The sequence below is a fragment of the Drosophila obscura genome, unplaced genomic scaffold (assembly GCF_018151105.1).
Source record: "Drosophila obscura isolate BZ-5 IFL unplaced genomic scaffold, ASM1815110v1 contig_14, whole genome shotgun sequence".
NCBI lineage: Eukaryota > Metazoa > Arthropoda > Insecta > Diptera > Drosophilidae > Drosophila > Drosophila obscura.
In genome coordinates, this window is record NW_024542724.1 from 1,520,676 (window position 1) to 1,537,352 (window position 16,677).

Here is a 16,677-nt window from a genome sequence, read left to right on the forward strand (position 1 = left end):
GACCATCGATCGACAAATTGAAGAACCGTCTTCATTAGACATTAGGCAGCGACAACTGCGAACTGGTTAAGTGTTTGCCTGTGCAGAGCGTACTTTTTTCTCTCATTCTCCCGACTCACAGAGCTTGCGTTTGGGTAATTTGACTAAACATCTGGGAGGGGATGGTAAAACAATAGTGGGAGGAACAAAGGTACAAGTGACATCCAGAAATATGTCATACCCTGTAAATTCTTAATAGGAGTTCCAGCAGTTACCTCACTCAGATATTTCTTTTTTATATACTCAAGTGCATCCATGACGTGCTATCTATGGTTTCTTTTTTATTGAATTGGAAGGACATTCCCTTCTCCATGCTTACGTTTAGATTTGAATCATTGATATTTTGCTTATAGTTTCTTTTCAGTTTCTCTTCATTTGCCCAAGTATTCTGTTTCAACTGAAACGCCCCACTTTAAAGGGTACATAACTAAGAGGTTAAAGCATAAAGTAGGTAGAAAAACCCCAGACTCTAGTCGTTTGCATAGAAAAGCCATTTGCACGCCGTTGACTTCAACAGAGACTGGGCCGGAATAGTTGAATGGCTGCCAGAGAGCTCGAGGGTTGCCCGAGTCCTAGAGGTGGCAAAGGATAATTGACTTTCAAATCAGTTTGCTATAAATTTTTATCGGCACTCCTGATGCTGTTGCTGGCAGTTCGAGTTCGAGCTCGAGTCCTCGAGGAAAGAGACCATACCAGAGCAGACCAGGACCAGGACCAGGTCCAGGACGACGATAGCGTTGCTCGCGGCGACACCGACAACGACATCGGCATCTCGGCATCGGCATCGCCATTCTCATCGACAACGGCTGCAATCAATTGCCAGAGTCAACGGGGGCAAGCCTGTGATAATTGCCAGCTCCATGGAGGTACCAGAACCTAAGGTATAGGGAGAGTACCCCTAGCAGTGGCAGTGGCATCGACAAAAACGCCACTAATGAGTTTTATTGAGTAGTAGTCTGGTGCCCTCCGCCTCGGAGCGGACACTTTTTCAGCCGGCTCCTTGGCTAAAAACGAATTTGATGACGCACGGAAGCAGTTAATCAAATCTGCAAGTGGCCCCCGAACTCCCTGAAGGGTCAACGTAATTGCATTTACCTGCCTCACACATGGGGGACTGCCCAGAGCCCCAGCACCAACGGACTTCACGCCCAGCACTGCACCAAAGTGTGCTGCAGGAGGAAGTCCATTAAAAATAGAACTAACGGAAAAAAGCAGATTGGAAATGGAAATGAGAACGTGGAAATGAAAATGAAAATTGGCATAGGCAGGTAAATTATGTGCTGCCAATTAGCAGGCAACAAATTTCTGCACGCCATTCTACTCGAAGGTTCTTTAGAAAAATCGTAAAAGGAAATGGAAAATGTGACCAAAAATACGCACAACGCAAAAAATATATGTGAAGAAATCAAAGAAAAGCAATTCGTAGGCTATTTGGTTTGGGGTTTGTCTCGGTTCGCTTTTTTTTGTATGGGGTGGTAGCCGTCTCGTCACACACCCATATGTACTATATTTGGTATAATAGGCAAACACAATGTAATGCAAACGGAAGAACTCGTGCGGCAATGATTAGCCAAGGGAATAGTCGACTGGATTGTAGCCCGGAGGGTACAATTTATTTGTGTTTTTTTCACCTCTTAATGAGATATTTATTTATTTTCTTAAACATTTTTGATTACGAAACAAACTTATAATTGATAAAACTAAGAAACATGAAAAATGATTAGGAAATATATATGACAAAACTAATCTAAATATGAATATATTCTCTTCAAGGCTATTTATTGAGTGAACTTCGAACTATCTACCCATATTCTAGGACAGCATTTCCAGGGTATCAAAGAAGGAAAAAATGTATATAAAAATAATTTCGTCACGACATAAGTGGCATCATTAGAGGAAGTATGTTAGCAGGCAGCAACGCAGCAACCCACCCACAAAACAGCCTTGACTCCCATGTCACCACAGTACACCACCACACCACACCACACCACCCACACCACTGTACCCCACCCCTCCCCCGACAATAACCACCCGTTCGTCCGTCTCAAGTGCCTGACGCAAAAAAGTCAAACACCGAAATTGCCAAGCACCAACAGGAAAGGAAAAAAGTTATATGTATGTATATAGTATATTTATGTATACTATATACGTAGTATGTATGTCGTGGAAAGTGCTGGGGCCAACTGAAGGCGTCATATTGGGGGCGTGTACCAGGCCATACGAAGAGTGGGCAAGAGTAGGGGCAGGAGCAGTGGCAGGAGCAGTGGCAGGGGACGACCCACTGCGAATGAGTGCGAAGAAAACATGGTAATTTTTCATAAAAACCGCCAAATGCGCACACAACCTCAAGCGAAGCAAAAGGAAAACTGGCAAAAGCGAAAAATAAAAGAAAATATATAAAATTTCCTTCCTTTTCCTGCTTTGTTTTTTCGGTTTCTTATACCCATTACCGAGGGTATTATGTGCCAGATGCTTGTAAGAGAAAGAAACATTTGTGATCCATCTATATTCGTCTCGGGAAAATTCGTAACTGGAATGATATATTTTTTTCCAAAAAGTCAAAATGAATGCCAATTTCTGCTTAGTTTTGGAATGACTTTTTCACACAATTACAGCTCACTTTTGAAACCATAATTCTGCCAGGGTATCTTAAGCTTCGGTGCTTCCAAAGCTACTCTTCCGTTTTTGTTTTGTTTTTTTTTTTGCTTTCCTCCGCGGTTTTTTTGCGGCTGGAATGTGGTTCAAAGACAGGGAGCCTTCTTGGGCGGGGGCGTGGCATGTCATGTTTATGCGACGTCTTTAGCCATTTAGGCATGCGAAATGCGTTTGCCCCGAAATCCTTTTTACGTGAATCCCAAGCCCAAGCCGAATACCCAGGCACAGGCCCAGGCCCAAGGACACCAGGACAAGACAACCACGCCATATGGACGGATCCATGGGCGGGGTTGGAGAATGAAAGATGAACGGAAGGGGGAAGGCGTGTGGCTAGCCGAGGAAAAACAAACTTCCAACGGAAGTGGAAAACGGCGGCAACGGAAATGTCAACAAAACAGCAAAACGCTTTGGGTGGTGGCGCTGCCCACGAAAACCCCCTCCAGCGTAAAACCCTCTCCATAAATCCCTGTTCCCTCCAGTGCTCCCCGTAGACCCGGCCACTCATAATCATTCCCTGGTGAAATATTATCAAATTGCGGCAATTGATTTAACTGCCGGCGGGTCTACGTGACGGGGCTGACGGACCTGACGGCGGCGTTGTGTCCTTAGCCAGGGGTCTAGGCAAATGCCAAATCGCGTCTTAAGTTGTGGCAGTAAGCCATCAAACTCCACAGATCTCAAGTTGCAGATGGATGGATAGTTTTGGATGCTGCTGGCTGGCAAGATAAGCACGATGGTGTTGCAAATCTGATTGGCAAAGTGTACGAACGGGTTCAGCATACAAAACCATTTCGGGAACCAAATTGAATTAGAAACCTGATGAAATATGATGAAAAATCCACACGAAATTTGTTTAAGTTCAGAGATAATTGAACAAGAGAAAGAGGCAACCGAAAAGGGGTTTTAAGCAAAGTTTTTCACTGGTTTTAAAATCTGTTTTGATTTGGTGAAGATTGCTTAAGGTATACAGTTGTTAAATTGAGATTAAGTATATGAAAAGTAAGTGAAAAGTTGTATGCAATAAATAATTCACTTACTAACTTTCCTTTAAGTTAACAAAGTTATATTTTTATTGCTCTCTCTATGAAATTTAACAAGTTACTTAATTTTAAAAGTGCTATTATTCAATTAAACCCAACGACAAAGATAATTTCTTCGCCTTTTAAATTTCAACAAACTCAGCTTTAAGCTAATCAAATAAAATTGTTCATTAAATTCGCGCTGAATGTCGCTCTAAATGTCGACTCAATATCAAAAGCATTTTCCGAGTAAGCCCATCGACAATTAATTGAAATATTTAATTATTTAATTACATACCCAGCGCAAAAAAGGTGTAGCCAACCACCACTCCTAAATACGATTTGAAGGAAAACAGAGGCTGCGAAATTCCCGGGAAAAGGATTTTCCAAGCCACAAGTCAGAGGAATTTTGTCGCCGTTGATTTATTTTCGTGATGTAATTGAAACGCCTGTTGCCATGGGGACTGATCAAATGTTGTGGAGCATAATTAGTGCTTTTCACAAAAATAGATCATAAATAATCGTAGCTTGGCATTGCTTACACATCCAGAAGGATGATGGTTAGGCGCTTGTCCTCTACCAAGGAGCACCTCCCTCGAGAACGGCGTAGAAGGAGCCACAAAATTGTCAGAACGGCCTTGCATAAATTACCTAAATGTTCCATCTTGCTTTTGGCCTCGGCACGACAATGGTGGACCCTTATCCCTTTTCTCCTTGGCACTGGCTGGCTAGCTGACTCTATTCTGGCAGCGCGTCGTATGCGCAATTTTATTAAATTACATTCGTGTTTTGGCAAATTAATTACAAAATTATGTTGTCGTCTGGCGCCTAACGAGCTCTAACTCTAGCTACTGCTTCCTTCTTCCCGCATACCTCATACCTCTCCCCCTTTCGACTCTCTAGATACATATGTATCTATCTAACTGGTTGTTGGGTTGCTTGCCGAATGGCTGTGGGCGGCCTTGACAAAGCCTTTTGGCTTCCGTCCTTGTACTGAGCACGCCATGCATTTCACTTATCTTTGACTGTCAGAGTATCAGAGTGCCGTTCCCGTTCCCCCAGGCTCCGTAGTTCATGCATATTAAAAGTAATTTCAGCTCATTTTTGGCATATTTCGTTGTCTGGACCAACAAGGCTAAAGGACGTGGGCCTGAACAGATTACTCAGCATTTGAATGGACCGTGTCGCTTTTGCTTTCGCTTTCACTTGCGTTGGGTTTGATTCTGGACACAGAGAATATTAAGCGAAATCTCAGTCGCAATAAATTTGACTTTATGTTCATGCCTCGCTTACCAAATTGGGTTTGCAAATCATACAAATCTAACACTCTTTCCCGTTCCACCCACCCCTTCCCCTGTGTGGGAAGGCGGGTGGGTCCTTCACATTCCCTTTTTGTTTATCTAATTAAAGCGCAGGCAAGGTCAAAGCTTAAACATTACTCATACGAGGCATTAGCCAGTTTCCCAAATCATTGTCAAAATAAATTACACTAATTTGTTAAATCCCCGCCAAAGATAGGTAGAGAGAGAGAGAGAGAAAGAGTGACATGGGGTCTGAAGGGACTGGAATGGAAATAAAAACGGCAACAAAATGAAAATCAAATCAAATTGCTGGCAACGTTTTAAGTTAAAAATCACATTTGCATATTTTCTGCATAACAATCAGAGAAGCAATGGCTTGTGACGTCAGTGGAATTGGTGAATGGCAACGCCATCACACATGATGCCAAAAGTGCACTGAGAGAAAAGTTTTTCGAAATGTTATTAAGGAAATAAATGGATAAAGTTACTTTTTCTTGAAAAATAATTCAATACCATCGTGAAAAATTGTTCCCTATTATTTAATGTTATTTCGAACATTAATGTTTTTTTAAAAACTTCTCCACTGATTCCAAATTTATTTTTTTTCTTATACATAGCTTTGTAATTTCTTTCAGTGCTATGCTACCTGTTAGGGATCTCCCTTTGAAACAGCTTTCGACTTTTGCCAAATTGCTTCAAGCTTGCAGCGACAGCACACATCAACCAAAATCAAGACGATGCCTTTTAACAGGTTCCCCTATACGATATACCACCATACCATAGGTGGTTCCATTCAACATTTCCCATTCTCACGCATTTTAACCGTACTCTCCCCCCCACCACCATCCCATTCATTGGGACCGAGCGGATGTGTACGCTTCATTTATGCATTCATCAATCAGCTAACCAAGTGTAAATTTTTGCATTTCCTTGCGCGTTGAAATAAAACAGAGAATTTGAATTTAGCTGGGACCCCCCCTTGATGGCACCCTCTCCATCGCTCCGTCAGGAGCCCTCATTGGAGAGAACCCTCCTTCTTGCTAGATGCTTTTGTCTTTTGGGCTTTTACTCCGCATGGCATCGCATCGAATCGCTCCCTCGTTCGCCCTTCATTTATTTTATTTTGAAATATATAAATCGCACCTAAAAAGTATGCTACACTAAACTTTGATTCATGGCGCAAAGTTTCCGTGTGCGCTGGGAAATTTCGCTTTTCCTTACGCACACACCAACACATACACACACTTTTCCGCAGCTGTTGCCCACAACGTTTCGGTTCAACGCTTTTTACGTGCTCAGCTGCCACGCCCCCACAAACACTACCTACCCCGGGCACCATTTTCTATATGTTTAAATTTAGCTGGAATCTAAAGAGGAGCAGCAGCAGTAAAAAAGCCAGAGAAAAAAATCGAGCAAAAGCCAGGCACCGAAAATTTTTGCAATTTTCCCTTGCGCCCATTTAGCACTTGGCCATGATACGCAGTTTTCTCTTTTATTTGCTGTGAAAATAATAGAATCATAAACTGAAACGAGCGAAAGTCGGGGTGGAGAGGAAGTTACATAGCCCGGCACGTGGTCCGCTTTGAAGTGTTTGATGAAATTTTCAACACTTAATGATGGCACACGCAAGTAGAACAAGAGGAGGAGGAGGAGGAGCATGAGAGATCCAGTAGAGCAGCCCCGGAGCCAGGGCAAAAGGCAGAGGCCGAAGCAACAACATTGCCATGTCCTAGACCAACAACACATCATAAACGTCAACGGCATTGACCATGCACCGCACAATTGTGTTAACCAAATGATGCTGCCCGCAATCAGGCCCATTCCCGCTGCCCCATAGTCCAGTCCAGGCCCGTTGCAACGGTTTCAGTTCAGTTTCAGGCTTTCAGCCGGATCGGCGACTACATAAATAGCTGCTGCACGGACACAGGGAGAGAAACAGAGCTGGCAGAGCAGGCCGGTCCAACCAACCGGGCCAATAAAACCAACGACCCACTCCAAATGGGCTGCATGGAAATTCGCGAAAAATATAAGGGAAGGAGGTTAATGGTGGAGCGAAACACTCTGAGGGTCTGTGGAAACAGTAGTCCTCCTATACCCTATAGAATGTGCCCTAAATGCTTGTTCGCTTTTGGAATATTAAAAATTATTTTGGGTTAATTGTGGACAGAGAGACCATTAATGAAAGTTCCTTTTCCTTTCAGCTATGATATGAATTATGCATAATGTGTAACCAAAGAAAACGGAGTATATCTCATCACAGAAAAATTGCATATGGTACTATAAAATTAAAGCTATTGCAGCTTAAGCCTCAGAATGAGATGGTTTATGCAACTTATCCATATTTGGAGCTAAGCACTTTCACTGCTCAACAATAAATTCAATAATAATCATTATCTAAGAAAATACATATTGAGTCTGGCTACAGTAAAGCAAGTAGGAATGAAATTAAATTAAAAAATCTTTAATAACTGGAACAGACAGAGGGATTTACATTTTGAACAAAATTACACATAAAACAAAAATAAAAATAAAAATTTTAAGCTAGACCAAAATTTTAAGTTCCAGCCAGACTGGACTGATTCAAAAGTATTTGCATTCATTATGGAGTATATATTACCATATAAGGCACTTCAAGCATTATCACATCATTATTATACCCGAAAATTTGCATTCTGCCTACCCGTAGCTCTGCTATCAAACAGACACTCTCTCTCTCTCTCTTCACACCTATCCCCAGTGTCTGGTTTTGGCCATGATGGCCCCTGCCTGACTGCCAGGCCTGCCTGCTGTTGTCACTTTTGGTCAGCAGCAGCTGCTGTTGTTCTTTTCGCCCATTTTCGTTGGGGATTTCTCCGGCTGTAGCTGGGCTGCGTTGTATTTGTTGCTTCAGTTTATGGTTGTGGAACAATGTTACAATGTTAGTGTTGTTTATTTATATTTTAAAAACCTTGCAAATACGCTTAAAGCGTTGCATTGAACGCGCCAAACGGTTCGCCAATTGCCAAATAAATTACGAAATTTACAGGCAGCCCTAGAAGGGGGGCAGCAGGAAAAATATAACCCAACACGAAACGAAGTAACTGAAGTCCCTCGCCAAACAGTTTTCCTGCTGCGAATGGCTGCTGAGTGTTGGCCCATTTGGACACAATCAACGGCAACATTAACGATATCGCCTTCAAAGTGCCGACCCGACCCAAACCCAACCTCAAAACCCAACACCAGACCCAGGCCTGGACCCAGAACCAGACCCAAATCCGCACCTACCCGACCCGGGCAATGGCAGGGCAAACACGCAAGTCCCCTTCAATGACAAACCCCCCCAAAAGTTTTGCAGGTGAAGCAGATGGCCTTTACAGTTTAGTGATGGGAACGACTGGGGATGAGGGGTCGTGAAATAAGGAAAAGCGATGACATTTCAGTACATTTTGACACACACTTTTTTCCATTTGTTTATTTTCAATTGAACTAAATGGCAAGATATTTACGATAGTTTCCATAGAATGTTGACAAAATATTATGACTAGCAAGATACTTTCAAAATTAATAGCATATTACGAAGTATTAAAACAATTTCAATTGCCATATGAATTAAATGCAGTAAGACTGGGATAAGTTTACGGTTTAAATCTTAGTAATTTGTGAGTTTTATAGTGAAATAAAATAAAAGGCAAAACATTACTTAAATAGAATAGAAATAGAATTCAAATATTAAATATTTTAGGTATTTAGATAAAAGTCTTTGTCCAACACTTTTTTTAAGAATTTTTTAAGAGCTAGAAATATTTAAATGAATGCCATATAAAGATAATGATGATCAACAAATAAACGATAGCCTTTTCTTCATATAATTTTATCCAAAAATGTTCTATATCATTTTCCAAGTTAAAAACAAACGATCTAGATTTGCGAACTATGAAGTTCTATTCCATCACGATGTCATCTCTGGCTATAACTTCACCTGGCCCAGACGCAAAGAGTTTCCATGTATTTTGCTTGTTGCGTGTCCACTTTCACTTAGTTTTCATCGGTATGTGTGTGTATGTACAAACGTATATACAAATGTATATATACTAGTGCGTTTGTGAACAGGTGAGTGTGTACCGAGAAATTGCGGTTTGTTTGCCAGGTAATTACATTTTGGCATTTTCTCTGTATGGGTTTACCTCCTCGCACCCCCTGCCAGACCATAAGCGCCAATACACCCCACTCATTCTCTCCATTCTCTGTGTGTGGGCATGTCAGCGTGATAATTATGCGACTATAATCGCACTTTTACATGCCAGTCCCCGTCCCCGTCTCCGGGATGACGATGGAGGGTACCGAAAGGTAGCGACTGGCGTGGAGGCGACAAGGACTCAACTTGGAACTTCGAACTTGGTTGGAAACACTTGAACCTTAAACGAAATATGTCGTCAAGCGGCAAAAGTCAGCAGTGCCAGCTAATTAACTGGTCACAAGGTACAGTACAGACTTTACCCACAACTCGACTCAATTCGACTTAGTCCGACCTCTCCTACTCCACGACACATTCATGCAATATTTAAGGCAAGAGTTGGCCGGGCTTAAACAAAAGCGAAAGGCATGTTTAATCATAAGAGCAAAAACAACATGGAATGGTAGCCATTGCCGTTGCCGTTGCTGTTGCCGTGGCCATTGCCGTGTTGCCAAAGGCTGAAGGTTCGCCTTCGCTCGACTGCAGAGCTAAACAGCAGCCGAGAAGTCGACGCCAACGTTGGTGGCATACAAAAAAAGGGTTAAGTAAATATTGAAGTGAATAAAAACCATGAAAAGGGGAGCCCAGCAAAAAATTGTTAAAAAAGAAAAGAACAAAAAAAAAGAAAGAATATTATTCGCTAGCTCCAGGGGACGAATCGTTAGATACCCTTGCAGATCCAGCGTTCATATTTTGTAGTTTTCCTGATAGTTTTTATTCACACAGTCGACTGTTCGAAATTAAGTATACGAAGTAGCCCCCTTTTGATAAACTTTAGCTGTGCAGAATGATATGTGTAGAAGAATCATACACAAAGGAAGTATTCTCCATACTGCTTGAGTAAAATGCCTAATAGAATTTGTACATTGAAATTCTCGCAGAATGTTAAGTGAATTATCCCACCTATCATTTTATTTGAAACAATTATGAATTCCTTTTTTATGTATCAATTTTTTTGTAAACCAATTTAAAGCTTTGTAATATGTTAATCAATTCTGGCGGCCACAACATATTATTTTCTAGCTATAAAACAAAGATTTTTGCAAAATAGCTTACAAACTAGGCAAACATTTGAATAGAAATAGAAATAGAATTAACGATCATGGCTACATCGTTTAAAGTTGCTGATCGGGAATATATGTAAATACTTTATAAGATCAGAAAGGCATCCATTTCTGTTTTGCAATCATAATACCCTCTGCTGAAGTATTAAAAAAGGATTCCTACATATATAAATATATATGGCAAAGCAAAGTGAAACGAAATGAAACGCATACAGTTAACTACTCTTTTGGGCATGACGCGCGGCTGGGGCGTGGCACACAGAGAAGGCGAACGAGCCAGAGCCAGAGCCGGCGTCAGAGCCTGGCTAGCTGAAGCAGCAGCTACCAATTAATGTCCTTGTTAGGCAGTGGCCTGTAAAATTGGCTTAAAAAATATGTAACCTTATGCGAGAGCGAGCCACAGACACAGAACTTTTTCCACTATATGTGTGGGTGTGGGTGTGTGTGTGTAAGTGAAAGTTTATATCAGATCGAAAGAGAAATAACGATCGTGTGGAGATGTATACAAATGTACAAATAATGTATACAAAAATCAGCTTAAACCAGTAGTTATTGTCATTAAAAATGTTCAGTTGTTGGTTGAATAAAATATATAAAGAGGAAGCATTACGATCGTAAACATACCACACGGGACTGTATTATTTTTTACAAAATTTATAGAAAATATAGAAATATAGAAAACAAATCCGTTCCGTAAGTTTTAAACGAATATAATTTTTTTTAAATTCTTTAACGAATTAATTCGCCGCATAAACTAGATGTACGAATATACATACATAGACATGTATATGCACATACTCGTGTGTGCACATTTTTGTTTGCACGATGGGTGTGATTGTGTGCGCTGGCTGTGGATGGGAGAAATCCTTGCCACGACAATGGCTACAGTTACGTTCCGGTTGGTGTTGCTTTTGGCTTTAAGTGAAATAAAGTTCATTCTGGTTTCTCTTTTTATGCACTCGCGGCTATTATTTAATTTGCGCAGCTGGGCGTATATTGGTGACGGCTTTGACAGGGCTAGCACGAAGGCTTTCGGTATTTCAGAGCTCAGAGCTCAGCCTTCAGTATTTCTGCATTTCAGCGTTTCATTATGGGCCACCTCATGCAATGCCATTGCAAATCATCAGATCCGGACACGGACATGGGGATGGGGATGGAAATGGAGAGACCGAAGAACCCTAGGACCACCGGCTCAAAGCGGTTGCCGGGCACGCAACATTTGACCAATGGGACCAGAGACCAGAGACCAGAGACCAGACAGGGCCCCAAATATCGAATCCGAAATGCAACATTTTTCAGACATCAAAGTTGCCGCAGCGATTTGCAAAAACCAAGAAAGGCCAGAGCAATGCCAGGGATACAACAGCACAAACGATGGAAATGGTATGGGGAATAAACAGGACACATGAGGCGGCTCCTGTCCTGCCCGTCCTCCTGCCTATGCATGGGGTTGCATCCGTCTGGCGAAAAGAGCAACAACCGCAGTCGGACAAGGCTGACTGGGTGAAAGTGCCAGTGAAGCCTCAGTGAAAGTGGGCAGAGAGCAAGGGACGAACGTGGTCAGGGGCTAAAGCTAAAGGCTGCGACGCCATCTAATCTGTAAGCATAAATTCCAATCATTTTGCAAATGGAATGTGCAAACTCAAACCAATAAAACCACAAAACACAACACAGCACATGGCAGAAGAGGGCACAAGAGGGTGCACAAACTACAAACTGCATGCGGTTCCTACGACAGGCCGGGGTCAAGTGAATTTTCGACCAACATTGACTCTGTTTGCCTACACTGGATTTTGCCTTGGAATTCGTAATTGGCGAAATGAATTAGTGAGATTTAAGTCAATAAAAAACGCAAGAAGTATGCAGTTTGTGTTGTTTCCTCGCTATACCAGTGATTTTTTACATTTTCACAACTGAAAGTAGGCCTAGACTATGCCTGCACTATGTATATATTTACCATACTTTATAACTCATTCCAGTACAACACTTGGCAGGATCAACACATAATACAAAACAACACAACACAAGCAAACACACAAAATAAAACAAAAAAACATTAAAAAACAAAACATGCCAACCCGTACATCAGATACTTTTCGAAAATGTCCCCTCGATTATACCAAGGAGCGCAGGTGGGAACAAGACTATTTAAAGGTTCGGATTCAATGTTATTAAATATATTTTGCCATCTTATTAATCGTACAACAATCCACAGGTCAAGTGCGCTGAGCTGGGCTTGGAAAATGAGTATATTTTGTATCAGAGACGACAGAAGACCAGTTATCTGAGGGTTTTCTATCTGCTACATATTCTTGCGACCATTTTTCACTGTACAGTGATACTATTATTTTGCGCTGTGAGTAACATTTGGCTCTTGAGTGGGCATATAGCTAATTGAATTGCTGTGCAGCATGCCCGTCCAATCTTATTCGATGTCGGTGTTTATGTGATCACCGCTGTCCTCATTCTAAGTATACTTAGCATCAATTTCAACGAGGAGTATGTGCTGCGTAAGACTTGGATTTTGTCAGCTACTTCAGTGGCAGCTGCCCTGATTCTGGTACTTGCGGGTAAGCTATTTAGACGATACAATCCTATACTTTATTATTCATCGGCTTCCTGCAGATCTCCTGCAAGGCACGTTTCATTACTACCAGAACGATTGGATGTTGGCCACCTCCTACGATACTTATACCATCCTGATAATCTACATGTTCCTGCCGATACCCTCACTCCTGGGTTCTGTGCTGCTGGCTTCGACGGTGTCCATTCTGTTCATTACGTACTTCATGAAAGTCGTCGCCACGCGATTCCATTACTTCAGTATGGAGAAAATAGATGCGTATAATCAGATTAGTGTGGATATCTTGCACTACATCTGCTTCAACCTACTGGGAATCTTCTTCCGAATTATAAATGACAATGTTGTGCGCTCCTCCTTCTTGAACCGGCGTCAGTACATAATGGAGAAGATCTGGCTGCGCAATGCTCGCATCCAGGAGAAGACGCTACTCGATAGTATTATCCCGCCGCAGATAGCAAAGCCAATTCAGGACGATATAAAAAGCAGGCTTGCCAGAAAGGGTGAACTGAAGCGCTCAAATCACGTCATGGAGCAAATCGTGGCCCTTCAGATCCATCCCGAGGTCAGTATCTTGTATGCGGATGTGGTTAACTATACGCAATTGACGACGACCCTGAATGTGGAGAGGCTTGTGAGGCTGCTGCACGACCTGTACGGAAGGTTCGATTTGGCAGCCAAGCAGTTTCAGGTTCAGCGAATCAAGTTCTTGGGGGACTGCTACTACTGTGTGGCTGGTCTAATGCGCCCCAATCCCGACCACGCCAAGTGCTGCGTGGATCTGGGCCTGTCCATGATCGCGCACATTCAAGAAGTGCGGTAGGTTACACTGCCGCCTATTGAGGTTTGTGGTCTGTATTAATTAACCATTTAAACACCTTGCAGGAGGGAAAACGAAGTGGACATCGATATGCGCATTGGAGTTCATTCGGGCAGTTTAATTGCAGGAGTCATCGGAGAGGCGAAGCTACAGTACGATGTATGGGGTGTGTGGGATAGATCTAGATCTAGATCAGCATTCCTTCAAGATTATCGATTGAAAATACTCTTACCACTTGCAGGAACCGACGTAACCATTGCCAATATGCTAGAGTCCACCGGTGTGCAAGGCTATGTCCACATCAGTGCCAGGACTTTGAACGAATTGGATCAAACTGATCAGTACTCCATATTTCCCGGCACAGATGAAGCTTTGGCCAGTGCCTTTCTGCGGGAAAACAGTATCAAAACCTACTTGCTGACAGGTGAGATAACTTTGGATCCTGACACATACAGATTGGACAGTTGGGGGTCGTTGTCCTTGTCGGCACTTGACATACACGACAGGCCGGAATTGGACGTTCGCAATCAATTGGTTAGTGGCCCCAACAATTCGATCAACGATGAGCTGCGTGAAGAGTTTAAAAATATGCCAGTCAGTGGCATTGCGTAAGTTAATTACGGGAATCGAACTGTGATACGCAACGTGCCATAACTCTCCACTCCATAGACTTGGCCAGTTTGGTTCAGCCTGTTGCGGAAATAAATCTGAGGCTAAGACTGATTCCGATCAGCCCATCCATAATTTATGTCTGCATTTCAACGATCCTGTTTTGGAATGGAAGTACTTGACCCAGCCAGACTACATGTTCAAGTACAGCATGTTGCTGGCCTGGTGCATTGGATGTAGCCTGGTGTACGTTCAGTTGGTGGAGAGCCTCGATCCATGCGACATGTGCATTGTGATTGACTTTTTCGCGTTCATTACCCTGACCGTTTTGCTTGTGATAGCCTGGTACAAAAAGATATGCTGGTGGATGTATGGTCGCAGCGAGAAGATCCTCTATGACAAGTGGAACTGCATGATATTTCGCGCCCACGACAAGATCGTGCGTCACATGACGCTGCGTATTTGTATCTACATATTCATCTTAACCACGTATTTCTCCATCATCGTTATCATAGTGGTGAGTAATAACTAGAGATGGGGAGTCTTGGAGCTACAGGTCCACTTCGATCTATGTATAGCTTAACTGCAATTGGGAAGAGTTCCAAATGATGGACATTGAGAGCAAACTCTATCACTACGAACTGGATCTCAACATGTGCTTTCATCCCTGGGTGGTCACAAATATGGTGGCACTGATCATTAGCATCAGCTTCACATTCGCTCGTATACCGTTCATGGTCAAGACGGTCGTCACTCTCTCGTTGACGACTGTCTATATGGTGATTGTATTTTTCCAGTTCCAGTTCATTTTCCATCATAGTGCTACCATCAATCCATGGTTTCCCTCGGAAAATGCACATGGTATGCGTATTTTAATCACCCTGATCACGATGTACCTGAAGGAGCGGCATTCAGAGTTCAACAATAAGATTGGCTACAAGTGAGTATCTTTTTCGTTTTTCTATGCTCTATCATATTGACGAGTACTTACGGGACACAGATGGAGCGTCGAGTTAAGGAGAAAGCAAGAGGATGCCGATAAAACCAACCAATCCATTTCAATTGTTCTGAACAACATACTTCCCGGTCATGTCGGTGGGTCCCTTGGCTCTGGTACATCTGTTACTGACTTCTCATCGCTTTCTCTCCCCTTTTCCACAGTCAACGTCTACATTACAACTCTAGCCAGGCATGAGCTCTACTATGAGGAGTATAAAATGGTCTCCGTTATGTTTGCCTCGCTGGAGAATATTAAAATGGACCTGAGAAACCTGCGCATGCTGAACGAGATCATCAGGGAGTTTGATAGATTGGTGAGATCTGAGAACTGAGAACTGAGATCTGAGTCCGAGATGTACAATATGAGTCTTTCATTGCAATTTCAGTTGATTCATTATCAGGAGTACTACGTGGTTGAGAAGATCAAGATTGTTGGCGGCACTTATATGGCAGCATGTGGATTGGATGTGAACTATGCCGATCGCATCAACAACCGGTTTGTGAAGCACGATTCACTTTTGGAAGAGGGTAAGACGCGATCCTCGTTCGTATGCACATATGAAATCGGGCTAGATTAATCCCTATCCATCGCGTTTCAGTGGAGCAAGCACAACGCAAACGCAAATCTTCCTGTGTGGGAAAACATGAAGAGCTGCACGAGGAGGTTGTCTTTGTGATGGCCACGTTTGCCTTGGACCTAATGCGCACCCTCTGGACAGTTAAGAAAGCCTACGAAGAACTCAAACTGTATTATGATCGTTCTTTAATATGCGGTGACATGTCCATTGGCATCTCCAGTGGTGAGGTGATGGCCGGAGTCGTTGGCGCCTCTCACCCACATTATGACATCTGGGGGAACCCCGTTAACATGGCTTCCCGGATGTACTCCACCGGCCAGATCGGACACATTCACGTGACCGAGGAAACAGCCATTCTGTTGCGTGAATTTGGCGTTGAGTGCATCTATCGTGGGATGACATTTGTGAAGGGCGCTGGCAAAATTCCCACATACTTTGTTGCCATTGATGATGATTATCACTTTGTGCCCGTGACGCAGTGGAGTCTAACCACCGACCGACGGCAATCGCTTCCTTTATTTTGTGCAGCTGACGCAAACAGTATCAGCTCCAAAGATGATTAATCCGTCAATAGTTATGGCATTATATGTATATGTAGCAGAAAAAAAATCCTCTTACTGTAATAAAATTTACTGCCAGTGAGAATCGACATTTAAACTTCAACGATGTCGCTTGATATTTGTCCGAATTTCCTCCATGCGGAAGTGAAAATCTATTAATTCAAAATGGGAGAATTATTATTAATTAGAATTTATAGCTTAAAATACCAAATAAGCTAGGTTTTTTTATTTATGGATAA

General features: G+C 42.5%; 1 protein-coding gene across 2 annotated transcripts; it reads left to right on the top strand.

Annotated features, from left to right (window-relative positions):
• The first annotated feature begins 12,278 nt into the window (after nucleotides 1-12,278).
• Nucleotides 12,279-16,520, top strand: LOC111070352 (adenylyl cyclase X E-like). 2 transcript variants are annotated; one of them, XM_022360813.2, is made up of 12 exons: nucleotides 12,279-12,445; nucleotides 12,507-12,647; nucleotides 12,702-12,861; nucleotides 12,917-13,691; nucleotides 13,758-13,858; nucleotides 13,934-14,300; nucleotides 14,362-14,818; nucleotides 14,880-15,241; nucleotides 15,302-15,396; nucleotides 15,463-15,614; nucleotides 15,687-15,828; nucleotides 15,900-16,520. In XM_022360813.2, the coding sequence occupies exons 1-12, from the start codon at nucleotides 12,362-12,364 to the stop codon at nucleotides 16,439-16,441; spliced, it is 3,378 nt and encodes a 1,125-aa protein (XP_022216505.2). In that variant the 5' UTR covers nucleotides 12,279-12,361; the 3' UTR covers nucleotides 16,442-16,520. The 2 variants fall into 2 exon arrangements, with proteins under 2 accessions (XP_022216505.2, XP_022216506.2); XM_022360814.2 differs by lacking the exons at nucleotides 12,279-12,445; nucleotides 12,507-12,647; nucleotides 12,702-12,861; nucleotides 12,917-13,691 and having other exon boundaries at nucleotides 13,785-13,851.
• Nucleotides 16,521-16,677: the final 157 nt, after the last annotated feature.

Bases quoted from the DNA above. Each gene is read 5' to 3' on its own strand.
- LOC111070352 (XM_022360813.2), top strand. From the start codon at position 12,362: ATGCCAACCCGTACATCAGATACTTTTCGAAAATGTCCCCTCGATTAT. The intron at 12,862-12,916 runs GTAAGCTATTTA...GGCTTCCTGCAG, and splicing joins CCTGATTCTGGTACTTGCGG to ATCTCCTGCAAGGCACGTTT. The intron at 15,242-15,301 runs GTGAGTATCTTT...TACGGGACACAG, and splicing joins AACAATAAGATTGGCTACAA to ATGGAGCGTCGAGTTAAGGA.